At 39.2% G+C, this 27,046-nt stretch overlaps 2 protein-coding genes across 5 annotated transcripts in view; one reads left to right on the top strand and one right to left on the bottom strand.

Moving 5' to 3' along the window:
- OGFOD3 (2-oxoglutarate and iron dependent oxygenase domain containing 3) overlaps window positions 1-6,609 on the top strand; it is a 44,861-nt gene extending 38,252 nt beyond the window's left edge. For both annotated transcript variants that reach the window (XM_081969637.1, XM_081969636.1), the window contains exon 9: window positions 4,389-6,609. In XM_081969637.1, coding sequence (XP_081825763.1) covers window positions 4,389-4,525 — 137 coding nt within the window. In that variant the 3' untranslated portion in view covers window positions 4,526-6,609. The remainder of the gene's footprint in view (window positions 1-4,388) is intronic.
- A 777-nt stretch (window positions 6,610-7,386) lies between these two features.
- On the bottom strand, window positions 7,387-26,687 carry LOC309383627 (urotensin-2 receptor-like). 3 transcript variants are annotated; one of them, XM_081936411.1, is made up of 3 exons: window positions 25,437-26,687; window positions 24,925-25,007; window positions 18,910-21,331 (listed from the first exon to the last, which is right to left on the bottom strand). In XM_081936411.1, the coding sequence occupies exon 1, from the start codon at window positions 26,585-26,587 to the stop codon at window positions 25,502-25,504; it is 1,086 nt and encodes a 361-aa protein (XP_081792537.1). In that variant the 5' UTR covers window positions 26,588-26,687; the 3' UTR covers window positions 18,910-21,331; window positions 24,925-25,007; window positions 25,437-25,501. The 3 variants fall into 3 exon arrangements, with proteins under 3 accessions (XP_081792538.1, XP_081792537.1, XP_081792536.1); XM_081936412.1 differs by lacking the exons at window positions 18,910-21,331; window positions 24,925-25,007 and adding an exon at window positions 7,387-7,603; XM_081936410.1 differs by lacking the exon at window positions 24,925-25,007.
- Window positions 26,688-27,046: the final 359 nt, after the last annotated feature.

Raw genomic sequence — 27,046 nt, 5'->3', positions numbered from 1 at the left:
GAAAGCTACATCTTTTGGGGGGCGGGGTGGGGGAGTGCATGCATAGTAAGTGACTTTCTGGTTTCATCTACTCAGCTTGAGGTTAGAAAAAATCTTGTTCTTTGTCTTCCAATTGGGGCAAATTATTAGAAAGTGAATAATATATTTTACTTAAAAGCTTATACTAATTACAAAGTTGGCAAGAAATGAACTATTCAGTAATTTTAATTAGTAGTTTTGCACAATAAGAGTAATTTTGTTTCTTTATGGGCATCAGTTACATCAAAGCATTTGTATTTTTTAAAATCACTTTTAACAGCTCTTAAACTGTTTTAGAACAAGAGAAACATTAAAAATAGTTTCCAAATTCAGATACTAGAATCAGGTAAGATTAAAAGCCCTCAACCGTGGCTGCTCATTCCCACAAAATGGGGCCTCTGAAGTTTCTCACCAGTTTTCTCGATGTTCTTCCCATCACTGGCAAATGTATGTATCATAGCACAAACTCCTGCCAATGCCTTCTACTAGTGATCATTCATCAAGTATAATCTTTATTGTCATTGTACTTAAATACAACGAAATTGGAAGGAGAGCAATTTTCGCAAAAATTCTCAACTTGATGTATTAATGTATTTAGATGCATACGCATGACAGTTCCTGGTCTTGAGTCTTAATCCTACTAATCATCGTGATATATTAAATTGCTCAAAATGCAGTCCCTGTAGAAAAAATGAAAATGACCTTGATGGACTGTAATTTGTAGGCACTAATATTCATATTTTAGCAATTTCCACACTCAGCTTTGCTGCTTAGCTGACAAGAAAAGACAAACGGTGCTGCCACCTGCTGAGATAGCAGTTCATTAATTACTAGCTTGCATTGCCATCCTTCAGTCTCAAAAGACTATGGTATCGTGCTCTGGAAAAAGGTAAAGCTGGAGTGTCCTCTCCAGAGCACGAGGCCTGGGTAGATTAATATGGAGGATAGACTGTTAACCAAGCAGCAGATCCCTCCCTCTCCACATTGCTGAAATAGTCCAATGGGACTGCAGAGCCAATACAATTGGTTCCAGCTGTGTCGCAGGAGTTATCAGAACATGCTTGTACACAATCACGAACTGCTTCCAGGACTCCGGCTCCGGATTTTGCCTCTAAGTTGACTCCTGAAGCCTTTTCCAGTAATGGATATAGGCACAAGGCAGTGGAGGTTTGTAATCAGAGTCTCCCTTCTCCTAGAACAGTGATGGTGAACTTTTTTTGGCTCGCGTGCCAAAAGCAGGGGGAGCGCAGGGGGGTTGTGCGTGGGCGTGCCACACCCATAATGCTATGCGCACGACCCCAGTGTGCATGTGCGCATGACCAGTGCTCCCCCACCCATTTTTGGCATGCTTTTTTCGCCCTTCCCTGGCTCCAGAGGCTTTATAGGAGCCTGGGGAGGGCAAAAATAGCCCCCCAGAGGCTTCAGGAGCTTCCCTGAAGCCTCCAAAGCATGAAAAACTGGCCCTACGGGCAAACCAGAAGTTCGGGAAGGAGTTCTCATACTAGTGATATGTTCTCAGCAAGTCAGAAAATAAGATCCCTTCTTGTCTGTAGTTTGTCGTTTTAAGAAACTATATGTTTAGAGATGGCAAGTTCTGAAAAGGTTTGCACTGCAGTGGTGTTACTTCTCACAAGTCATTAATTTAGAGCATAAAACAGCAGGATTAGAAGAACCTTGGAGGTCTTCTAATCCCCTGCTCAAGAGGCCTTGTACCACCTATATATATAAACTAAAAACACTCATACAGGAATCACAAAATCTCCAGAACCGTAAACTTGAAATTTACAAACTTGAAATTTGGCACGTATGTTCCTCTTGGCTTCTAGGTGCTTGGTAACAAAGGATTTTTCAAAATGACTATCAGAGCATTATTATTTCGTATATTATTATTAACACGATGTGATGCTTAGGAGTTGGACGTTCTACGCTTCTTTATTTTTTTTAAAGCAGTCATTTCATGAATAAAAAGGTATCTCTTTTACTATGGTTATAATGTTGTTGTTATTATAAGTCTCCCCACAATGATACAAGTGGGGAGAAGTGCTCCCATTACTTTTGAATTGCAACCCTTGAGCTGGCAGAAGTTGTACATCTTCCTTGCAGAGGCTCACTTACAATGCCTCTGCCTTTTTTTTTTTTTTTTTGCATTGTAAATCTGTATGGCTTCTTGAAAGCCATTCATTGAACCTTGCAGGAGAGTGAAAATAACCGCTGTTTCTTCTATTCTGGAAAGACCATTTGTGAAAGTTGGGCAACTAAAGTAAAAGATAATGTTCACCTGTAAGTCCAATTTAATACTGTAATATGAAACTGCTGTTCAGTATCACATTTACTCCAACCATTGAGAAGTTGCACAATCAGAAATTTAAGTGATTGGAATTCTGGTTTCTATTCTGGTTACTGACATTGCATTTCCTTTTCATAATGTGATGATTTTATATAAGAGTAGGAGGTGGTTGGGAGTTAAAAGGGTGGTGGCTAGAAAGACAGAGCTGTCGTAGCTAGCATTTTCCTACCCCAAAATGTTTTACACATGTTTATTACAGCCTAATGTGACTAATATTATAAAATAACATGCAAAATTTAAATATTTATTTTAAATATTTAATTTTATTTTGTGCTTGCTAAGTATTTTCTATTTTTTTCCGGGGGGAGGGGGTTGTTTATTCCAATTAAGTTATGTGTTGAATAATGAGAGACTACCCTGTTGAACTATGTACAAGCACCTAAAATGTTTGTCATATAACTTCATGCTTTTCATAGGAAATTCATTCCTTACAGTATATTTTATTTAGGAAAACTGTAGTATGACAATATGGTTTGTGTCTCTTTGTCTAAACATTTTAGTGCTTATTCTTATGTATACGAAGCAAGTTTCTATTTATCTTCACAACATGATGCAACATTTATCTATCTACCGGTAGTGGCCCATCTGTTTACAGTTGGTGCAGTAGTCTTTTTATCATTATTGTCTCCCTTGTATGCTTGCACTCTGATAAAACTACTAAAGACTGGACACACCTGAATTGTTGATTGCACCAGTGTGGTGCTCAATACATAAGCAAGCAGTTCAAGCATGTCACATAGCCCACACAAATAGACTAGTAATCCATTTTAATATGAGGTGTTAAAATTATTGATATGCTAAATGTTGGGTATATGTTGGGTAGCTGTAGTGCAGAATGTAAGAAAATAGATAAACCAGATCTCTTCCAGAAGGTTTTATTCTAGAAAAAACACTGAATCAAGAGAGAGTTGAAACAAGGGAAAGTTATGCAGCCCTTCAGATTGTACATGAAAAAAAAATGTAGGATCCAACTTGGACCAGAGGTTTTGCCTTCCGAGCTTCTAGAGTCGTGCTGGCGCCCATCTGGTGGAGGAAACTAGCCACCAGATTGTAAGAATACAAACAAGCAGTCAGACAAGGAGACCTGAACTTATTGGTAGCCTCATGCTGCAATGAAAACAAGGAGACACATTCAATTTTTCAGCTACTAAGATTGTTGGATGAGCAGGCACAAAAACAGCCAGGGAAGTGATTGAAGCCTCATAAACAGGCCCCTTGTCAGTCAACAAGAATGCTGATTTACCACCATCCTGTCAGGTACTTAGAAGGCGAGGGCTGGGCAGCACAAGCAAATGACAGTTAAAAGCCACCCATCAACACACCCCAATTAACATCTAAAAAGCCACTTACAACAGGCACTATAAATACCACATACAGAACAGCACACACACTCTGTTAGAGAGTAGTTTCCTGAAGATGGGCTCCAGGATGAGTCTGAAAGCTTGGAAGACAAAACCTTGGTCCTGGTAACTGGCCCAGATTGGACTGGCAACATTATCCTGGGATAATATTTCATCCCTTCATTCATAACCTTCATATGGAAAAAAATGCTTGGGGTGTTCTATTTAGTACTAATTTGCCTCTTTTTAAATAAGTTGGGTGTTTTCCCAGAATCCCCATCTATAGTGGTTGATTCCAGGATAAAACTTTACTCGCTTTAAGGTGGTGTTGATAGGGGTTACTTTTTCCTCTTCAAAACCAAAGCTGTGCACAACCCTAATCAGAAGTCCTGTTCACTTAAGACTATCTTCGAAGGTTTTCTTTCTTTCATCTTTGCTCCCCTGCTGAAACCTTTCTTTTAATAATTGTGGAACTAAGAATGTACATATTAAAAAAAAACAGGCTTTCTCAAATCCTGTTAATTGCATAATGATATTTTGATCTGGGAACAGGGTAGCTTTACCATTAGGTAACAACCAAATCTTGAATGATTGAAGCTGAGTAGCTAATTACAGAATCCTAGGTATCGGCAATCAGGTAAATGATTTTGCTCTGTTCCTGACTGTACATTCTTGTTTTGCAGGACGGGTTTCGTTTTTCACATCTGGCTCGGAAAACCTCCACCATGTTGAGAAGGTCCACTGGGGCACTCGGTATGCCATCACCATCTCCTTTACCTGCAACCCTGACCATGGTATCAGGGATCCTGTTTTAACATGACAGATGGTAACCAAATGGATTGGCAAGAGAAACTCTGTATGGGAGAGAAAAGGAAAACAACTTTTAAATTACCATATAAATTCCACTGAATTTTATCTAAAGTAAATTGTGTGTGTGTGTAGTTTTTTTTTTAACTCTGCTTCCTTCTAAATGTTGCAAAAACAGTGCCTTAAGGCCCCTATTTCTAAGTTTCTCATAACATTGCTTTAATAAGATAGTAATTAAAATGGTTTGGGATTTTCCTTTCCAACTCTCTTGGGTATTGAACAGGCCTGGGAAACAGTATTATTCCATCATGCAATCTCTTCAAATATTCCTTTTCATCAGTTGTTTTCAAAATTACAATTTGTGATGTCCCATAAAATATGTTCATGGACTCTGGAATATACTGCAAAGAAGGAGTTTCATCATGCCTTATTCCAGATCCCATAGAGTTGTTTATATTTTGGAAAATAAAAACCTGGAACACTTGTGAGCCAACTGATTTATGGCTTTAATCACTTGCAATTTTACACAAGTGTACCCTACTCTTTTACACAAGAGTATCAGGTTTTTGTTTTATATCCTTATTTCTATATGTTCTTCCTTGGAAGAAGCCATGAGCTGTGATGATTGAATTTTCTCTGTAGAAACCAGTTGTATATGATCTCAGCCATGATTTCGTATAATCAGCTAAGAGGAAGCTTCTTAGAATAAAATAAAACTACTAAATAATGTGCTTAATAGCGGTTCAATTTCTCTATTTGCCTGGGGAAACAGACCCATTACCCTGTTTAATCTTACAATCTTAGATTATAAATATTCAAGTGATTTGAAAATCCATTAAAGTTTGTGTTGGAATAAACTTGGTCTTGGCTGCCTCACTTATTCAGTTGTTGAGTAAGTGTAAAATATCGTCAAAGTCCTTTAAGTAAAATTGGCAGAACTTAAAATGTATTAGAAATGGAAACAATAGGTTTGATTCATGCAAATTCCACTGTGATTATTAGAATCAATATTTCAGTGGCAACCTTCTACCAAAGGAAATCTTAAGATCAACCTGCTTAGGCTGTATATTCTAAAAATTGTGGAAAAGTTTTCCAAGCAAGTTATATAGCAAGGGTGCCAAACTTAAGGCCCGCAGGCCGGACTTGGCTCACAGAGTGCTTAGATCTGGCCCACGGGGCTGCCGTGGAAACAGCAAAGGACTAGCCCGCAGTGCTTTTGCTGGTGAAAACGGTTGCAAGAGGATGTCGCAGCCGGAAACAGAGCCCATTTTCGCTGGCAGAGCACTTGGGCCAACACAGGAGCCCTGACATGAGTGATGATGAGTTTCCATGCCCGCCCTGGCCATCCCCACCCCAACTCCTCGAGGTCAAACACAACCCTAATGCGGCTCTCAATGAAATCGAGTTTGATACCCTTGTTATATAGGAAAGTACTGTGAGTTAAAATTATTACTTTGCATTCTGTCATATTTATGAGTGATATTTTAACTTTTTTTTGCATTTACAAAGTTTACTTGCTCCTGTGAGACATCTTTTACACAACAATTCTTAAATATTAGATGTTTGCACACTCATCAGTTTTAAAATTTGACAAATATGGCATGATCTGACCCAAAGAATTCTGGTTGGTTGCTGCCAAGAATAGTTAGGTGAATTTGTGAATGAACAACAGTAGTTCTGTTAAGACAATCTGGGAAATCATCTCCAGTACATACATTCTACGAGAAAGCAAAACACACAATGTGCCTTTTTGACAAACCCTACCTAGCCCAGCAAATAACATTTTTATTACAGCAAAAGCTGCCTGATTTGATTTCCATTGGCTGTAAGAAAGTTGTCTTCCTTTAAAAACCTGACAGGTTTTTTAAATTTTTGTAATTTTAACTGAGGGTGTTTTAAATAGCTATTTTAATTTTATTTTTATATATATATTATGAGTGTTACCTCCTCCAGGTACATGTATGTGTATGTGTTTATTTGTATTTGTATATGTATTGTATATATATGTATATTGTATGTGTTTTATTGTACGCCGCCCCGAGTCCTTTTGGAGAGGGTGCGGCTAACGAATTAAATTTCATTTCATTTCATTTCACTTTGAAAGTGTATTCTAAGAATTGTATTTGTTTATTTTCAATATTAGCTATTTTATTCTCTCCCTATCCCATCTCTGACTATTATTTTTATTATATTTTTATCCCACCTTGGTTACTTTATAACGTCAGGTGGCAAAACATACCTAATATTCTTTCTTCCTGTTTTTCCTATAAAAACAACTCTGTGAGGTGGATTGGCTGAGAGAAAGTTGTTGTCTCAAGTCACCCAGATGGCTTTCATGCCTAAAATGGGACTAGAACTCACAGGCTTCTAGTTTCTAGGTCAAGATTCAAAGTTAAACTATTTATAGGTATTCCTCAACTTATTCATTTGTGTTTGTTCAAAATTGGAACAATGCTGACTAGTACTTGTCCTTTTAATCATTGCGGCATCGCTACAGTCACATGATCAGAATCCCGACAACTGGCAACCATCTATTTACAATGGTTGCAGCAGTCCAGGGTCATGTGATCACTACTTACAATGTTCCCAGGGGTTTTCCAACAAGCAAAGTCAATGAGGGAAGCTGGAGTGACTTTAACAACCGCAGTGATTCCCTTAATGACAGTGGCAATACAACGGTGTAAAATCAGGCACAATTCATTTAATGATCATATTGCTTAATGGCAGAAGCTCCATTCCCAACTGTGGTCATAAGTCAAGTATGCAGATCACTCAAGAAATACCTTCACATTTGCTAGATCAGTTCAACCTCTCAACACTTCAACCTTCATTTTAGTCAATAAGAATGCAGAAGAAAAGTGCTTCCACCTTGCAGCTGCTTGAAAATAGGCTTATAGCCGCCTCCTTCAAACATAAAATGCAATTGTTGGGGACAGTGATTTTTAATCAACACCTTTCGGTCAGCAAATGCAAAATCCTTCATAAACATCTTGTCAAGCTATTGAGGGGGGGAAACATTTTACTGGCACTTAAGCATTTTCTTCCCACTTGGTTCTTCACAGCTTTTATTGTCTTGTCCAGTTTTTTCTGCCTGCAGTAAAACATCCAAATATCAAAGAAACATACATTATATATTCTGAATGCTCTCTCATTTTCTGACAAGATTAGGGCTTCGCATTTCACTACAGATCTTCCACTCAAGCACTTAATGAGAAAATTGTTTTCTAAACAGAATTTAATTTGCTTTCCAGAGAAGAATTAAATTGTCTCATAATTATCATTACAAGCATTCATGTCTGATTGACATAAATTCCTTTGGCATATGCAAACCACCACAAACCTATTCCAAGATCTATGTATACATTTAAGCAACTCTCTTACTATTGATTCTTTATAGAATACATTTAGTGAAGAAAGCAACAATGTTTATTTTCATTCACCATCCATTATGGGAGCAAGTTTGGCCTAGTGGTTAAGGCACTAGACTAGAAAGTGGGAGACTGTGAGTTCAAATCCCCCTTAGCCATGAAAGCCAGTTGGGTGATTTGGGGGCAGTCTGGCTAAGATGCTGAGCTTGTCAATCAGAAAGGTCAGTGGTTCGAATCCCTAGTATAGGTCTCCTGTGTGAACGGGTTTGGACTAGATGACTTCCAAGGTCCCTTCCAACTCTGTTACTGTTAATCTCAGCCCAACTCTCCTCACAGGGTTGATGTTGTGGGGAAAATAAGAAGAGGAAGTGTGTTGGGTATGTTCTCACCACTTCAAGTTATTTGTAAAAAAATAAGGTGTGATAAAATAAATACAAAATGCATGTTGCTGACTTGAAGGGTCTTATTTTTACAGGCTACAATTCTTTTAATGGTAAAATGTTGATATTTGAAAGTACACCCAATCGGATGATTTGCTCAGTCTTTGCAATTCTACTGTGATGTCATTGATACATATGGAGAGTAAGAGTATGTGCTGATGGCTTGAGTCAAATGCCAGAGTGAGTAATGACAATGAAGCAATATCTATCTTTACTTGCATCGGAAACCGGATGGACAGAGATGCTATCACCTGCCTAGGAGAGAACCCCTTTCACTTCAGTCACTTTTAATCACTAGGAAGAAAGACCGCCCCCTTTATCTGTTGCCTTGTCTCCCTCTCCCTACCTACTATTTGCCCTGTATCTCCCACTGCATTTTTCGCTCTGCTTCTTTTATCTCTTACTGTCTTTCTTCCTCTATGCCGAAACACTGTAAAAGTGAGAGCATTAATTTTATGCGACAGGCTGTACTCCCGAAACTGACTGCCCTGTTCATGTCTACTTTGGCTCTGGGATCGCTGCAGGTCCCTTTCCTGTTCACGCTGGCATTTTACATGAAGTTATTTTCTCCAACCTATTGTCCTTAATACAAGAGGAGAAAAGCTTCAAGTGAGGAATGGCAAATTGACTTCCCACTGAACAGCAGGCGACCTTACAGTCCACAGGCAGTTGGATGCCGCATCCAGACTGCCAAATTGTCTCTGGAGGAAGGGGAGATGTATTTGAAATCACCCATAAGTAGTCCAGACAGATGGGGTTGTTTTGTGAACAGAGGGCAGAAATTGATGTTTTTGCAATCTCTTGCAAACAACTGGGACTCCATTAAGCTCAGACCTATTAATGTAGCTTTATATAGAGTCAAGGTTTGAGCAAATCTCATTTTTTAAATCACACTTGCATTTCCTCCCCCCCCCCCATTTACTGCTTCTTAAAATTTAAAATTCTTTTAACATTTTTTTAACTGCTTGCTAAGATTGGAAATACATACGTGCATGTAAAAAATGCAAGTAGAAAAATAGGGACCACTTTGATGGGAAGGTAACAGGGCTCCGTGTGCCTTCGGCGTTTAGTCATGCTGGCCACATGACCACGGAGTTGTCTTCGGACAGCGCTGGTTCTTTGACTTTGAAACGGAGATGATCACTGCCCCCTACAGTCAGGAACGACTAGCACATATGTGCAAGGGGAACCTTTACCTTTACCTTAAGATAGAAAACATTCAGAACTGCAACTTGGTTTGTATTTGCTAGGTAAAAGAAAATTATAAGTTTTGTAAAAATCGTTTCCCCAAAATATACAGCAGAAGGGTGATCAGAGTGCCAATTTTAGAAAGTTTTAAACAGATTAAGGGTTCAGATGGATCTGAATTAAAGAAAGATTTTGAAGTTAATTAAAATAATCCTTTCTCATGGGAATTTTTTTTAACTGCTCATAAAATGACTTTGAAGATTGGACACTAGAGGGCACTAGTGTAAATATATCAATGGCCTTGTAAAGGAAATTTATGATGAATGGTCTAAAGCTGTAATTATAAAAACTATCTGTTATCAAATTAGAAGATGACATTGATGAGGAGAAAATTCCATCGAATAAAACCCAAATGGATTTGAATATGGGATTTTAAATTGATAGCTTATAACAAAGAGATGAAATAATGGATTTACAAATGGAACTGGATGCTGACTTATTATAATTACAAAAGACTTATAAACATCAAACCAGAAGAGTGATGGACTAGTTGGAACTGTCAAAGATTTTGTGAGAAGTGACAGTGAGAACATGAAGAGTGACAAGGATAATTTTTGTTCATTGGAATCACAAAAGAGACATGAAAAGGATGCCAGTACTTCTGAGAGAAAAGATTCAGAGAGTATGAAAAATTAAATGTTTGGACTTTGTGGGAGTTAAAAGATTTTTGGAAGGAAAAAAAAGAATTCAACGTTGGTTTATTTGGTCAGGATTAATATAAGTGAACTGCTAGTTTCAGTGACATTTAATGGATTTTAATTGATTAATACAAGGATGATGTTTTAATTGTTATGAAGATGGTTGTTAATGATTGGATGTGATAATAATTTATTTTTAAATGATAAGATGGGGGATTTGTTTAAATAGAAAATGAGACATAAACTTAAAATGAAGGATTCAAAGTCAGTTTATTAATGTAACTTTTATAGTATGTTGTTATTTCTTAATGGACTCTTGCTATTTAAGTTGGAGGAGAAGATTTTTTTTAAAAAAGAGATTATAATAAGCTGTTAATATCAGAGTGGGAATTCAGCAGGTTCTGACCAGTTCTGGAAAACTGGTAGCAGAAATTCTGAGTAGTTGGAGAACCAGTAAATGCCACCTCTGACTGGCCCCGCCCCATCTATTCTCTGCCTCCCAAGTCCCATCTGATCAGGAGGAAATGGGGATTTTACAGTATCCTCTCCCTGCCATGCCCACCAAGCCACACCCACCAAACCAAGCCATGCCCACCAAGCCATGCCCACAGAACCAGTAGTAAAAAAAATTGTATCCCACCACTGGTTAATATTGATGTTACTTGCAGGGGAGGAAGGAGGATTCTTCTTTTAATGGACCTTTATATTTTTTCTTCTTTTAAAATGTATTTTAACTCAAGTCTATTACTTTTGTTGTATAACATAATATTTAATAAAATTTTTGCAAAAAGAAGAGGCATGGCAGTGGGGAATTCTACAAGCTTAGTCCAACAGTTTCGAAAGGCTGCATTATCAGTTAGACTTTATCCTAACATATCAACTATTCATATCCCATGTTTCCCTGAAAATAAGACCCAACCAGAAAATAAGCCCCCGCATGATTTTTCAGTAATATGAGCCCTACTCTCAAAATAAGCCACAATTAAGATTTTTAGCTGGACAGATACATTTAGTACTGTATTTCCCCCCAAATACAACCTAACCAGAAAATAAGCCCTAATGCATCTTTTGGAGCAAAAATTAATATAAGACTTGGTCTTGTTTTCAGGGAAACGTGGTATATGCCCACTATTCTCCAGCACACATCCCTAAGAACAATTAGAATAAAAATACAGGGGTTACCACACTAGATATATGCAAGGTTGAAAGTATATTTATTTTTAAATTTCATGGAGAAGATCACTCTCCTGTGGAAAACCAGACCTCAGACGATCAGCATCCTTTCTCTTTTGTTGTTAGGAAGAATAACGATGAGCTGTGCATGTCTTTATGTAAAAAGCTGTATTATCAGGCAATTGCCGAAACAAGTGAAAAAAGAGGGTTGTTTGTGTGTTTTATGATGGAACCACACTGGAGTTTTTTATTTGAGCATGCTCAGGTTATTACCCAGAGGAAATTAAAGTAGAGGCATTCTGTTCTCTGTAGTAATTTGGTACCCACTGATAATTTGCTGCTCAAATGCCTGATGCTGATTTACGTCACTATGAAAATGTTAACAAGATAGTTGAAATTACACAACCCATTTCGGATGCTTTTTTTTTTGCATTTGTTTATGCTCTCAGAAATGCCATATATCTCTCCTGTCATGCTGCCTAAGATCAGGACCATTTTATCTGTGTAACTGTGATAAAATAAACATATGGTTTTACATACAGATCCTTACAAAAAACATCTCCGGATTCTTTTAAACCTCATTCTGCATATAATCCATTTGAAATGGTAGAAAAGTTATAATCACCTATTAGTATAATCTCCCTTTAATGGGATCAAATAGGACCCTTTTATATTTACAATGTTAAGTATTAAAGGACTTAATAGAGTAAATTGTGTCTTTTTAATCAGCACAATAATAACAGTGAAACTCCAAAGCTACTCAAGCTAATCATGTAAATTTTCTTTGCTATTTTAGTATAATCACTTGTTGATTCTGGCATAACCCTTTGGCACAGAGTCTAATCAGTTCAGAATTTCATTTGGATGTAAGCCAACAGTGCAATGTGTCTGTCAATAACAGTCAAAATGAGTGGAAAGGATAAGGAAGAAGGAACTTTCTGAGTTTCTCGCAATGTTTTGATGCATTCCAAAAGCTTGAAAATGTTTTGCATTGAGCCAAAACTAATAGTATAATAGACATTTTATTCTAGCTTTATTTATAGGAGGTTACCATACATAGCAGTGGTTTCTACTGGGTCTTTTCCCGGATATTTAGAATATAGCCTTTATACTTCTTGGTGCCTAAGAGGCAGAATCTGCACTCAGGGCCTTGGCATGTGTCACAGGAACAAGTTAACCTATCTGTCCTGTAACAAGGCTAAAAAGAAAAGAAAAAAAAGCATGCACAAGCTAAATACTGAAATTTGGGTTGCTTCTATAGAGACAGCTCCTTGGCAAAGTTCCTTATCAAAAGACTTCGTATAGCAATCCACTTTTCTCTCTGTAAGAAATGGGGAAAATTCAAATCCAAGAGCTTCAAACATGAAAAGACCGAAGGCAAAGGTAGCTATTGTGAATGAAAGTTACCTGTTTACTGGACAGGCTCACACCCTCAATATACATTCAGACTGCTACCATGCCACCCCCAATCCTTCTCGTCATTAGACTAGACACACCCAGTTCCTGCAACTGTCCACCATGTGTTTTGGCCTCCAGACAAAATCATCTTTGTTGCTCTTCTATGCTCTCTTTCGAGAATCTCAATACCTTTTTTAAAAATCATACAGTAATTCAGTAACAGTAATACAGTAACAGAGACGTCCTTTGTCCCATACACTACCAAGATGTCCTCACCGCCATCATCCCTCTGGGAGACAATAAAAAAAGTGTGGTTGTTTTAAATCTTGATACAGAACTTATTCAGAAACTCTAAATGATGGGTGGGAAAAGCACAACTTCACCTACCATTTTCAGTTCTGAACTAGGAATTCAGAAAGCTCTGAATTTCTAGGAAAAGGGGGCAGAATAGCTAAAAGGAATCAAAGAGTTTTTCCTTTAAGAAAAATGATTTGTTCTGCAGAAAACTGCAGAACAATGGTCTGAAGAGGATTGGCATTCCGATTGTTTTATGTTTTATCATGGTACTAAGTCAATTTTTTAAAAATTTCTCTCTACAAGCTAATTAATTCTGTATAATTTCGACTTTCACCTATTTTTCAGGATGGACCTGAGGATATTGCTTCTCATCATAATGTTATTATGAATTGTAACAAACTGAAATCCCTGCAACATCCCTTTGAAGATTCTGCTACAAAAATTGGTCCTTGTAGCAGACCAGCACCTTAATATAATCTGCTTGGAGCGTTATATTTTCTTTTTGTTTTTCGGATATTTAAAATTTTAAAGGGTTTTTTTTTACAGTTTATTTTTTAAAATAAATTTCAATCTGGTTTATCTTCTGTGATGTTGTTTAATTCCCCATAGGGCAGAAATAAAGGCTGAAACCTCTAGTAGCACAGATATATGTTACAAGGCCACACATTTGTATCACCAAAATTACTTACATTATATTGAAGTGTGCATTATTTTTCATTAGAGCAATAGCATTTAGGCTTCTATATTATCCCTACAGCGCTTTACAGCACTCTTTGAGCTGTTTACAATGTAGAAGCATTGCTTGTACATTGCCCGCATCAATCTGGGTCCTCATTTTACCAACCTCAGAAGGATGGATGGATGGATCAACTTTGAGCCGGTCAAGGTCGACCTCCTGGCTGTGGGCAGAGTTTGCCTGCAAATTGCCTGTATTTTAACCAGCATGCCACCATTATCTTTACAGAGTCATGCATTAATACTTCCTTTGAGTAGTACACCTTTTCTTGCTTATTATATCAAATCTCTCAGCACAAAGAAGCTCGCTCTTTCTGGACATCGTGAAACCACAAGATTTCCAAATCTGAGATGTGGCAATATGTTGCAAGTACACTTCTGCCCAGATTGGCTGTCATATCCATTTCACAGGCCTTCTTCATGCTGCTTCTAGGCATGGCAGTCACTGGAATGCATTTCCTCTCCATATGATTGTCAGTTATTGTAGAGGCGACCAGCTGCTTGAGAAGACACCACATACCTCATCCTTATTTACCAGTCAGCGAAACTGGAGCAGTGCTGCAGCATTTGTCCAATTTGTTATTTTGATATTATCTTGGCAGACATGAACCGTGTTACAGTCAATTTCATACCACAAAAGTAAAAAAGAAATATTGGCAACTTGTTTAAACCAAAACCAAAGAATTCTGTCTATGTATGCATAGAAACCAGAATATAATGCTCCAAGCAGATTACACTATGGTCTTTTAATCTGCTACAAATATGAATGCCACAATGGACTGATGCAGTTCTATTCTTTTCTCTTTTTTTAAAAGGTCAGTGTTAGTTTTGGTTCTTATGCTAAGCTATTTTTCTGGCAGGGCTAAACAGCTTTTGTAATACTTTGCTGGTTTGGTACTTAAAGTGCTGGACATTTGCACAAGACAAAATTTCTTCAGGTGAAAACATTTTGTTTATCCTTAATTATGTGGATATCTTGGGACTACCAAACTGTAAATGGTTCTCAACAACTTCCCCTTCCCCCTCCTCCCCCTCCTCCGTTCCCTGTCCCCTTCCCCCTTCTCCTCCTGCCCACATCCTCCTCTTCCCCCAATGTATCCATTTCAATGGCTAATGACATCAAAATTAAATTTTCCATTATTTTGGGCAAAAAATGTAAAAAGTGAAGACTTTATTTAAGAATGAAAATGCAAGAATCTTCCCAAACCCCAGAAAATGACACCAACTTTTGAATGACACCAACTACATCACTGTCTTGACTGCTGCAAATAGAAGGGCTCTCAGTCAATGTTGTCATCCTGACCTCACACTGCCTATTTCTTCTATTAAGTGTTAAAATCATAAGAATTATCAGTCTTCAATTTAAGGATGTAAGTAAAATGGCTTCAGATACAGAACATACCTTGTAATGTATTGTGCGCAAGAATGATCTATATTAGTATTTCTCAACCTTGGACGCTTTTCGGTGTGTGGACTTCAGTTCCCAGCATTTCCCCCAACCAACAAGGCTGGCTGAAGACTTCCGGGAGTTGAAGTCAACACATTTGAAAATGGCCAAGATTGAGTAACACTGGAAATAAATGTCATCCTAACTCTGCGTCTCTTTATTGTTCATGTCCTGATGGAAGTAAATATTGAACACCTGTTCCTTAGAACATCCCGCTTCATGTATTAATGAACAATAATTCCAGAAGACAGTTTTTGCTTTATGAATTTTAATGCTTGGGTTTGCAGCTAGGAAAGTAAAGCTCTTATTGGACATTTCCATGAAGATCTGAGGTAGATTCTAGATAACAGCAGTGGAAAAATTCTGCTGTGTGGCCCTGATAGGCACTTGCCCCTGGGTCCTACGAGCATAGGAGACCCATACTAATCTGTGTATATTAACTGTTCAATGCACCTTGTATCATATAAATACAGCAACATATTTATTACATTTTACTGCTTTTTATTAATACTAACATGCAAATATATGTTTAATTTTATCAACCACTTACATTTTTATTCCTGTGAATACCAGTAGTTATTGTAGGGGCCCCAGGACACTGCTTTGCCTGGGGCCCATGATACTGTTAAGACAGCCCTGGCTGTGTGTTAAATAAAAGTGAAATCTGGCATACAATTATTGGAAAATAAATTTTGCTAAAGTCAGTCAGTGGGATTTCATGTTGAGTGGATTGCACCAGAAAGCTTTATAGTTTTGTGTTTTATTTATATATTGGATTTATAACCCAACTTTTATTTGTGAACTTTAGGCAGTATCCCTATTTTTCCCTACAGCAGTACAATAAGAAAACCACTGTCTGGGACTCCATTCACTCTATTTGTTGTGGATATAGTCCAAGTAAGAAACAACCAACAACCAAACAACCTACATAGAAGCCTGTTTAGTTAGACACTCCTCTACTCTCCAAAAACCATTGCTACCCACTGGGAGATTAAATTTTTGGAGATTTTTCAAATGTTTTTCTCCAAATGTTTTTTTCTTTGTTTTTATTCTTGCTGAAATTCTCCTAAGTTTCTTTCGTAGAACTTATGTAATAAAAAGCAGCATATACATAATTCAGATAAATATATGAATAAATAATAAAGGCAATGGAACGAATATATTTTGTTGGAAAATTACACAGCTGCAGTCTTGAGGAATTTCAAATATCAAATTAACAATGAGCATTTAAAAGGGAGGAGAGGAGCAATTAATATGCAAGGCAGGAAGACAGGGACTGCAGGGAGAGCTAACAGAGAAGCAGTGGTAAACTCAGCAAATGTCTTTACCAGGTGGTTTATGTGCTATTAATTATAAACATGGCCATTCACTCTTGTTGAGTGGATTACCATAAACACTTGTGTTCCGATAATTTTTTAGTTTCATTTACAAAGCTAGACTAAAAATATTAATGGAGCAGCTGGGTTGATGACGCAAGATGTATGAAAAAAATGTCCCTATTTTTTTTTTTTTTTTGCTTTGGTTGGATACAAGGTTATTTTCTTCTTTTTTTGTAAATTATACTCACCCTATTTTAGGATTTACGCCCATATTTTCGTTTCATTCATTCCCTTATTCAAAGAAACCTTAAGGGTAGGGTTATCAGTTTTGGCCTGCAGGTATTTAAACAATCACTTGGACCCAACAAGATGTTAGAGTTTGGGGTGTTTCTCTGCTGCCATCTATTGGGCATCTAGAGTTTTGCTCTCCAGCAGGCTTCAATCTTGCAGATCCCTATCCAAAACATCCCCAACTGTTTGGAGGCTTCTTTTGATCAAACACAGAATAGGAAATCATAAGGGAGGGTTGTTTCATCTGGCTCACAGCTGGCCCAAGCAGATCTTCATGAACATAATGCTTTCTTTCTGTGGGAAGAAATATCCATCTGGTTCCGTTCCAAGCTGGGAGAAAGGCACTGGAGACAAAATGGAGGCTGGAGGCTGATTGGAAAGAGGACCCATTTATTGATGAACAGGACCAAATGGGTTGCGGTTGTGGTGCAGCTGACCCCGTGGAGTTGAGAGTGGGGGGGTATGTATACTTTCTCTTGGACTTTGCATTTGAACCTCCTGTTCCTGTGCAAGAACATGTATTCTATTGGCTGTTGTCAAACTCTGATGGTGCCATGTATAAATCCTAGGAGTTTGTCTGAGCTAGGTTTGGTTGAAGTTAGGGCTGATGCAATAAAGAGGCTTATTGGGCAATTCCTATTGTGGCTGAGGGCTAATCCTACCTTTGTTCAGACCTTGCTGCAAGGAATTTGCTTATGAATAATGTTATTTATCTCTTTATCTCTTAAGTGCTGACATCTACTGTGGGTGCTGCTTTCCAAGAGCATGTTTCTCCATTTCTCTCTTTAGGGAAATATAATATTCTGCCTTTTTAATATTTCCTAAAATATTTCATTCTTCTAGGAGAGGAGTGGGTGCTAACTTTCTACATTTCAAGTCACTTCTGGTGAGATGGGCAACCATATAAAGTCAATCAATAAATCAATACATTCTAAAATATCATGCAATCATTAAAAATGTATTCTTTCTATAATCAGTTACGGATAAAATATTTTACGTTAAACAAGCAGGAAAGAGAATTCAAAGTGCCTCCCTATTTTTATTTTTAAAGTATCAGGAGAAATGCAGTAAATTAAAAGGTGTTCTTTTGCAGATCAAGATAAAATATTCCATATGTACTAAAAGAAATTTTGTTGTATTTTCAAATGGAACAGGGGACAAATCAGCGGTGTTGGTAAAGAAGAAGTTTCAACCAACAAAGGATCGTACAGGAAGAAATGTAGTGAATATTTGAAAAACCTATCCAAACCATTTATTTTTAAAATGAAACAGATATTCTTATAGCTAGTTATTACTTCACACCTAAGAAAAAAGGAATACATTATGTTTTGTCTACATGCACAAATACGATGAATAAAACGACTGCAGGCATACAAATATCACAACTCTCTCTCTTTCCATCCCTGGAGGACTTGTGGATTGAGACTGTTTTGGAACCACTTCTCCTGAATGAGCCAGTGCAACTTGGGAAAACCCTTCAGCCTAAGCTGTAAGCGGATTTTCAGGCAATGCTATATGTCAAGAAGCACTTTTGCAGAAGTACATCAGATAGACCAGCTGCAACCTTTCTGGAGCTGTTAAATTTGGCAACAGGTTTTTTTTTTAATACCTAGGATCAGCCTCTCCTTGGTGAATGTAATATGTTTGATATGAGGCTACCCTTGACACGTTTCCAGAAACTGTTATTGGTGCAGTGTGTGGCAGCTGGACTGTCAGTTGTGCTGAAAGATCTGTATATTTGTATTTTATAAATCTGCAAAACAAATTATGTTTAGTTATCAATGCATCTCAAGCCATGTCCCTGAAACAATTGATTCCAAGTCATATTCGACAATCTCCATGCATGACAGCGAACACAGATGTTCCCATTTTCTTTCCAATACCATTTTAACATAGTTTGGTGAACTGTCACATATATCATAAGCAAACCAATTTCATTGTTTAAAAAGGACTGCTTCAAGTATCACGAAAGTGACTTGGAAGATACATGATAGATAGATTGATAAAATAGATAGATAGATAGATAGATAGATAGATAGATAGATAGATAGATAGATAGATAGATAGATGATAGATAGATATGATGGATGGAGGGATGGATGGATGGATGGATGGAGAGAAAGAGAGATATCTTCAGAGTCAAAAAAGACATACTGTTGTGCAGTTCATTTGTGAACTCAGAGATTGTTCTGCAGTCTGGCAGCACAGAATATAGCATAAAAGGGGCACTTGAAGTCCATTATAACAGCTATGAATATTATTGTTTGATGCCACTAATGGTTGTCTATTCAAATACGGTGGAGGCTTCATAACACAGAGCTCGCCAGCAAGTTGTGTCAGCAGTCAGTACATTGAGTTCTCTTGGCTGAATGTGAAAGCAGTATAGGGTTTCTTTCACACAGCATCTTTGTAGCACATGTTTAATGACCCTGAAGTCTCTTCCCAGTCTCTAGTAGACTAGAGAGCAACTAGCAGGATATATGGCAGATGTCTATTCTGATGACATATCCCACCCACCATACCGAGTCAATGCTGGTGGACTCCCTGTGATCCAAAATCTCCAGGCTGGAGACATGCCTTCCAACAAATTTATCCAGATGTTTGATCTGTCATCGATGCAGAATCCTGGATTCATATCCATATAGGAGAGCATGGATAACCACAGCTCTGTAGGCTTTCAGATTTGGGGAGATAAGGGTATTGTGTTGATCGAGAACCCTGGTACAGAGTCTGGTTGGCCTTTGGAGTCTATTTTTTCTTCCAAAGACCCATCACTTGCTTTCCAGGTATTTAAAACTTCTTACATTTGTCAGCTGTGTGTCATCAACAGTGATTTTTTGGATCAAATACCAATGTGGTTGGTATTTGGCACAGGTTAATAGAACCCCCAGCTCTTTTTCAAGCAGTCAGGCCAAAGAACAAAGCAGTGTCTGATAATTGTTCAGTATCAACTTCCAGCCACTGTCTTTGTGCACTAGGAGCACAGTCATCAGCAAAAAGGGTTTCTTGAATGACCATATGGAGGCACTTCATATGTGGGTTCAAATAGTGAGGTCAAGGAGATCCTGGATGGCATGTAATAATATGCAAGTGAAGAATAGATTGAACAGGATTGTAACTAACACACAACCTTGCTTCACCCCATTGGAAATGGCAAACGCAGCTGATGCATCACCATTGTAAAGGATGTGTCCAGTTATTCCACCATGGAGTAGCTGAATCAACTTTATGATTTTCCTTGGACATCCATGATGATTCAGAGAGCCTTCCTATTTACAGTGTCTAATGTCTTTGTCAGGTCAATAAAGACAGTCAAGAAGTTTGTTTGTTCAATGCACTTTTGATGGATTTATTTCATGGTAAATATCATGTCTGTTGTACTTTGTTCTAGCCCATCACTGTGTTCCTGAGAGGTTCCTTTCCAAGAAGTGACACGTTTGTAGAGAGAATGTAGGCAAAAATCTTGCCTGTGATGGACAGCAGTGAGATACCCTGTACTTTCCACAGTCTGATTTGCTTCTCTTAGTTTTATAGAAAGCCACAATGAAGGCATCACGGAATCTTCAGGTATCTCTTCTATGAGCCAGGCCTCTGCCAAGATGTACTGGGATATCTGTAAAGAGTTTGGGGGCTCTGTAGATCTCAGCAGGAACACTATCCTGCCCTGTTGCTTTATTTGAGTTCATATGTAAAATCACTTTCCTGATCTCATCAGTAGAAGGAGGCAGATCTAGGCACGCAAGACTGGCAGCAGAGGAATGTCAGGATTTCTGTTGCAAGACATCAGGATCAACTTATTCAGTAGTTTGGAAAAGTGCTCAGCCCAGTAGTTCTCAGTTCTTCCTGGTCAGTTGATCTGGTTCAACTCCAGCAAGTGGGAAAATCCTGATTTAGAAGCACCATAAATTGCTTTTATGGTGCTGAAGAACTTTCCAGAGGCATTCCATCTGCTCAGCCTGCTCAAGCAGGCTTTCTCAGCTACCGCCCAGCTTGCATTTCTTGCAGTTTCTCCTGTGCTTTGGACTGCAGGTATTTTAAAATGTGCATCTTTGAGACAGATGATAAATAGCAGTTTGCATAGCTTTTGTTTTGGCCTGGAGGGCTGCTGAAATGGTCTCATGGTTTTCATCAAAAGCAATCTCGGTGCACCCAGGTGCTCAATACAACTACCGTTGTTGCAGTCTGAGTGATGGCATTTTAAAACTGCATCCACTTTTCAGAACAGGTTCCAACAAGTGATAAATTGTTGGAGAGTTTTTTTTTTTAATTAACTACATCTTGAAAACATTGGACTTGACCTGGGTCCTGCAGTCTCATGATGATGAATGAGGTACTGACAGTCTTTGGTGGCATACTGTGTGAAGGGCTACATGCAGGTTAAGGATTGACCAGACCAGTCTGTGATCGATCAAATACTTGACTATGTCACAGTTCGTCAGCACGACCTCAAAGACATCGCCACGACCTGGAAAACATAATATAGTAACTTTATGGTATGGTGTCACCCTACAGTCAACACACTAAAGGGATACATCCTTTCACAAGGATTGTTTCGACAAGGTTCTTCTTGGTAAGACACTTTGAAAACTGCTCACCGCAAAGGTCAATGTTATTACAAACAGACAGAATTATCTTTAAAATTGTCTCTATGTAGACTCCAGAGTAAACAGCACAGATCATCACAGCCAGGGTTGCCACTTCCCATCTAGCCCCATGCAGCTCTATATTTCAGTATAAGAAGATCAGCAGGTGATCAGGCATTTGACTGCTGTGGCCTTCCATCAGGGAAGAAAAATCTAAATTGCTTCTTCTTGATTTCCAGTAAGAGAGGAGCTTAGCAGCATGGGGCTAGTTGGAAATGGTCATCTTAATTCACTGGGCAGCTGCTGGCAAAAAGGGGAAGGGAATAGGTTCAAATTTATACCCTTTCCAAATGGATCATTACATAATTAAAATAATAATAACAAACACATGATGGATTATTAAAAATAAACACATAAGAACAGGTCCAAAGGCTTATAAATTTAACTCTTCAGAATACACTTGTGAAATAAGTTAGCACTAAGCAGGCTTTAAAAGAAATATGGCTATGACTCAGTGATTTCAAAGTATTCAGGACTGCTATGTCAGAAAACAATTTGCATCATTAAGTCTAATTTCAGGAACTCGATATAAGTCACTTATCAATTTTCCTGTTCATCAAAATCTGTATTTTACTAACTTTCTTTTTTTAAATTGTCTTTGATTCCCCTTAGTGTTTTAGAGTCTCCAGAAAAACCAAGCTGTGTAGCACATCTATAACTGAACAGAACATAAACCATTAAAGGACATGATAGCAGTATTCCAGTATTTGAGAGGCTTTGCCACATAGAAGAGGTGGGGGGGGGGGGTGTCAATTTATTTTCCAAAGCAACAGAGGGCAGGACAAGAAACAATTGATGGAAACTAATCAAGGAGAGAAGCAACCTGGAATTGAAGAGAAACTTCCTAACAGTGAGGACAATTAACCAGTGGAACAGCTTGCCTTCAGATATTGTGGGTGCTTCATCATGGGAAGTTTTAAAGAAGAGACTGGACAGTCACATGTCTGAAATGGTATAGGATCTCCTGCTTGAGCAGGGGCCTGGACTAGAAGACCTCCATGGTCCCTTCCAGCTCTATTCTGAAATTATAAGTCAACAAAGAAGAAAAGTTATCAGCACCCTTGTCTAATAAGAGTACCGGAGGGGATGGGGAAGTAGTGTGACAGAAAGAAAGAGCAGTGGCAGGATAAGAATAGAAGGAAACAGGAAAATTGGTGACATGTCCAAGAATATGTATGAAGGATCCAGGTGGGCCCTTCAACCTGGCAGTCTCTTGCTTGATGGTAGACAGTAGAAGCTATGGGCACTTGGTAACAAGGAATGAGACCTTCACCTACACTTTGATATGATTGGAATTTTCTCCTTTGATTGTTCTATAAGGAAACAGGGCCAAAGAAGAAGAGCAAAGCAGAGAATAATGAGAAGCCATCAACACGTTCTTAATAGTTCAACTGTTCCTATAATCTGTGAAGATTTAAAATTTGATTTAGGAGAATCGGTGGTAATGAAATGACTAATAGTTAAAAGGTGAACTATCATCTTTTAATAAGAATAAAGATATTTGTTGTTAAAAGTTCAAAAGATCTTTATTGGTGATGGGGAGAACTCTGGATTTAATGTGAAAGAATCCTGGGAAGTAGGGAAATAAATAATTCAGAGGCCTTGGGCTGAGTAAAAGCAGCATAGAAAAATGCAGAGAGAATTGCAACTGGGAAAAAAAGGCCTGTGAACATGTTACAGGTATATGGCAGGGGAAAAAAATCATCATGCAAAATTTCAGAAGTAGGAAAAAAGTTTTTAAAAACTAGGGAGGGAGGAGTTAGTTGAGAATGAAAAAGGCAAAGTTGGGGTGAGGGGTGGGGGAGAAGATGCAAAGGACAAAATTGTAATAGGCAAGGCTTGGACACCTTAGCCAAGCAGCAAATGAGTGAAAAGATTGTTAGCTTTCTGTTCCTTTAAGGTGACGATGGACAAGCTTAGAATCTGCAGGGCCAGATACAGCCTAAAAGCCTTGGACACAGCTGCAAACCATCTTTTAAAAGCTGCCACCAGGTTGTAATTATTAATGTAACAGAAAAATAAGTGTGAGGAGAAAAATGACATTAGCCTCAGCACAAGGCAGCACTTGCATAATCTTGTCTAGGCTGGGGAGCTAAGTAGGTTGGGTCCTGGATGGATGGAAGAAATTAAAATAATACATGAGTTAAAACTGCAGGAGGGAAAAATCCTATAAGGAGACAGGAGGCAAGCCAGCTCTGTACTGTTGCCAAGGGACTACATGGATCTATCCATGAAATCACCAAAGTGGAGAGCTCAGTTTGGAGGACACTTTATCTTTTAAGAGATGTAATTAAAAATCAAATGTAGCCCTGCAGGCTGCTTAAAGACCAAGATAAGCATTAACTTTTTAAAAAGTGGAACCTTTGTTTTTAGATAAGCTTTGTTTCACCATCATAGTTTGATGAATGCTATGTTAGCTTGTATAATAAAGCTTATCTCATCCATGACTTGATAGTGAACGAAAAGGTCAACCTGGCATTCTTTGCTAAAACATAGCTGGGCGGGGACTCTCTCTTGAAGATGTGCCTTTCCAGATTTCAGGTGTGGCACCAATAGTGATTTCAGGGCAGGAATGGGTATGTGGCTGTGGCTCTCTGGTAGTCTTTGGTGACTCTTAAGGATACTGTCACAATAAAGCCAGATGAGAGATCCTGTTCATAAAACTGGGCCGTTCAGTTGGAGCTGCTGCTTGCCTACCTTCCTTGCTCCAATAGAAGGGTATCCATGCCTCTTAAACTATTAAAGTGTGTGATTTGTGCTAGCACAGTCAACTGAGAAGGGATTCATCTTGCAATGAACTGATTTAGGACAATACAACTAATATTGCCTGCAATGACATTCTAATGTAATTTTTTGTTGTTTGGGGACATGAATATGCATATATTTTCATATTTAGCTGATATTGCTGGCTGAGAATCAAAATGATTGAAATAAATGTTAGCTAAATTGTATGGAACAAGGAGTAAGGATCTGAAAATTAATGTATCCAAGACCAAATAATTTGTTTTGATAGGGAGAATTGAACTGTTGCAAGATACATAAATGGTGTAAAACCAGAATGAAGTGAAACATATGTGTATCTTGGTAAAATGTTTACCAAAGATATTGAGTTCTTGAAATATTACTCTTTTAAAAGATTAGCAAAATAATTTACCCTGCAATAACCTTTGCCTAGCCCATTATCACTGCATCATTAAAGTTAATACAGCTGTTGGTTTCAATATATTGACAAAAGTTTTTTTTAAAATTATGATGCACCAGCATCAGCCTTCAGAAAGATTAAAGAACAAATCAACAAACATGTAAAATATTAAACCCTGCCATAAAACCGAATCATATATATTTAGAAGTAAAAAAGTACTTAATCCCGAGTAACTATAATATTGCAATTTAAATTGTGGATCTTTATTATTACCTTATGAGCCTTAAATTCAGCTAAACATTCATGTATAAGAAAACAACACAACCAAGACTTATGGGATATAACCTTAATAATATCTGTGAATAGATAAGAGTGATATTTAAGTATTTATTTGCAAAGATTTGTGCCAATTCATATAACTCCAAAGTTTTTTTTTTTAAAAAAAAACTCTGCCTAAATTAAGGTATTATAATAGCTGTTCTCTCCAATTTTCTACAATCCCAGAGCTTACTGCACAGGTAAGGCTTACTAAGAATTATCTTAATGAATAAAATAAAAATTTCTTGATTTATATTGTTTAAATTTACCCCAAAGACTTGGAGTAAATTTGTGTCACTTTTAAGGTTAACACAACTTCTGATTTTGAATAAAACATAATTCTGTGTGTATGCTTAACATGGAAGTAAGTTTCACTTTAAAGAAGTTTGTTATTGAGGAAATAAAATTGCTCTCTTGGTTCACCCTGAGAAAATTTCCAAGCAGACCACGCACATGGCAAATCTCACCTTGCTCCGGCCCATCTTGGATGGTCTTTAGAAACGGTTCCCAACAAGCAAGAGGGAGGCGAAGTTCATTTGCAGTCCTTCAGTGCAGCCATCCCCAGGCCTTCTGTCCCAGACTCATACTGGGTGCCCGAGGAGGACGATCGTCTCCAAGAACAATGCAAGTTGGAGCCCTTCTTCCGAAAGGAAGAGGTGAAGCGGTAGAACTTCCTGTGCTGGTTCCGAAGGTACTCGCGGTAGTTCCTGGTCAGCAAGATATAAAGAAAGGGGTTGATGCAACTATTGCTGTAGGTCAGGCAGGTGACCAGGTAGTTGATATACTTCTGGATGTGGAGAGGCAGCCCCAGGGGCCCGTGGTAGAGAGACACCAGCTGCCAGATCCAGAAGGGCAAAAAGCAGGCCCAGAAGACCAGCACGATGGTGAAGACCAGGATGAGGACTTTCTGGCGGGGAGAGCGCTTGGGCCCCGTTTTGCGCGGTGGGTTCTTCTGCGACTCCAAGTAAGTGGCGGCCAGGCGGGCGTAGAGGCAGCCAATGAGCAGCCCGGGGGCCAGGATGCTGGTGGTGAAAAGAACCGTCAGGTAGAGCCGGAAGGCGTCGGGGCTCCAGGTCGGGGCACAGATATGCTTGCCGTCGCGGTTCTGGCTGAGGGTGACCATCAGCATCATGGGCAAGGTCAGCAGCAGCGAGATCCCCCAGACGGCGCCGGCGGTGATCCTGCGGAAGCGCGGCGCCCGGTAGCGGACGGCCAGCGGCCGGGTGACGGCCAGGTAGCGCTCGGTGCACATGACGGTCAGGGTGAAGATGCTGGCGTGCATGGTGAGCAGGTCCAGGCTAAGCAGGAAGCGGCAGCCCAGTTCGCCGAAGTACCAGTCCTGGGCCACCGACGTGCCCACGATGAATGGGATGGAGCAAAGGTAGAGCAGGTCGGCCAGCGCCAGGCTGGCAATGGAGCCGGACAAGGGCGCGCCCCGGGCGCCCCGGCCCGAGCGCCAAAGCAGCGCCAAGGTGTACACGTTACCCGTCACGCCAGCCACACACATGACGGAGAGGACCGCGCCAAAAACCCAGGTCGCCGCCGCTTCACCGCCGCTTCCCCCCGCTGCGGCCCGAGAAGACGCGTTGCCAAGCCCGACGCTTAAGTTGCGCTCCATTGCGCGCGCGGAGCAAGTAGGGCCAGTCGCCTTCCCCCACTCCAACTTGCCGCGCGGTGGCCACCGCCTCCCGCTCCCCCGGCGGAGCTCCAGGCGGCCAATGGCTGGCTCCGTTCCCGAGCCTTGCTTGCCCCGAGCTCCGCGGCTGCCGCTGCTCCAGCGGCCGCCTGGGACCCGGGCTTCTCCTTCTTCTTCTTCAGCGACTTGACGGTCGGAGTTGGGTAAAAGCTACTCAAGTAGTCGAGGCTTGTCGGGAACGCTCGTGGGAGGGCGTTTGGATTCGTGGGATTGCCTTGTGCATGTTTTATGGGGCTGACCTGCTTCTTCTTCTGGAAAGCCTCGGAAGGAAGACTTAGACCAACTTTATTGTCACTTTGAATATACACTAATTGGCATATATTAAAATGAATTTTCGTTGCATACAGCTCTCAAAGGGTCACCACCGTCAATATATATTAC

Source organism: Natrix helvetica (assembly GCF_964273705.1).
Source record: "Natrix helvetica genome assembly, chromosome: 1".
Taxonomy (NCBI): Eukaryota; Metazoa; Chordata; class Lepidosauria; order Squamata; family Natricidae; genus Natrix; species Natrix helvetica.
This window is presented reverse-complemented; position numbering and strand designations above follow the sequence as displayed.

Coding starts and splice junctions, on each gene's coding strand:
- LOC309383627 (XM_081936412.1), bottom strand. CDS start 26,587: ATGGAGCGCAACTTAAGCGTCGGGCTTGGCAACGCGTCTTCTCGGGCC.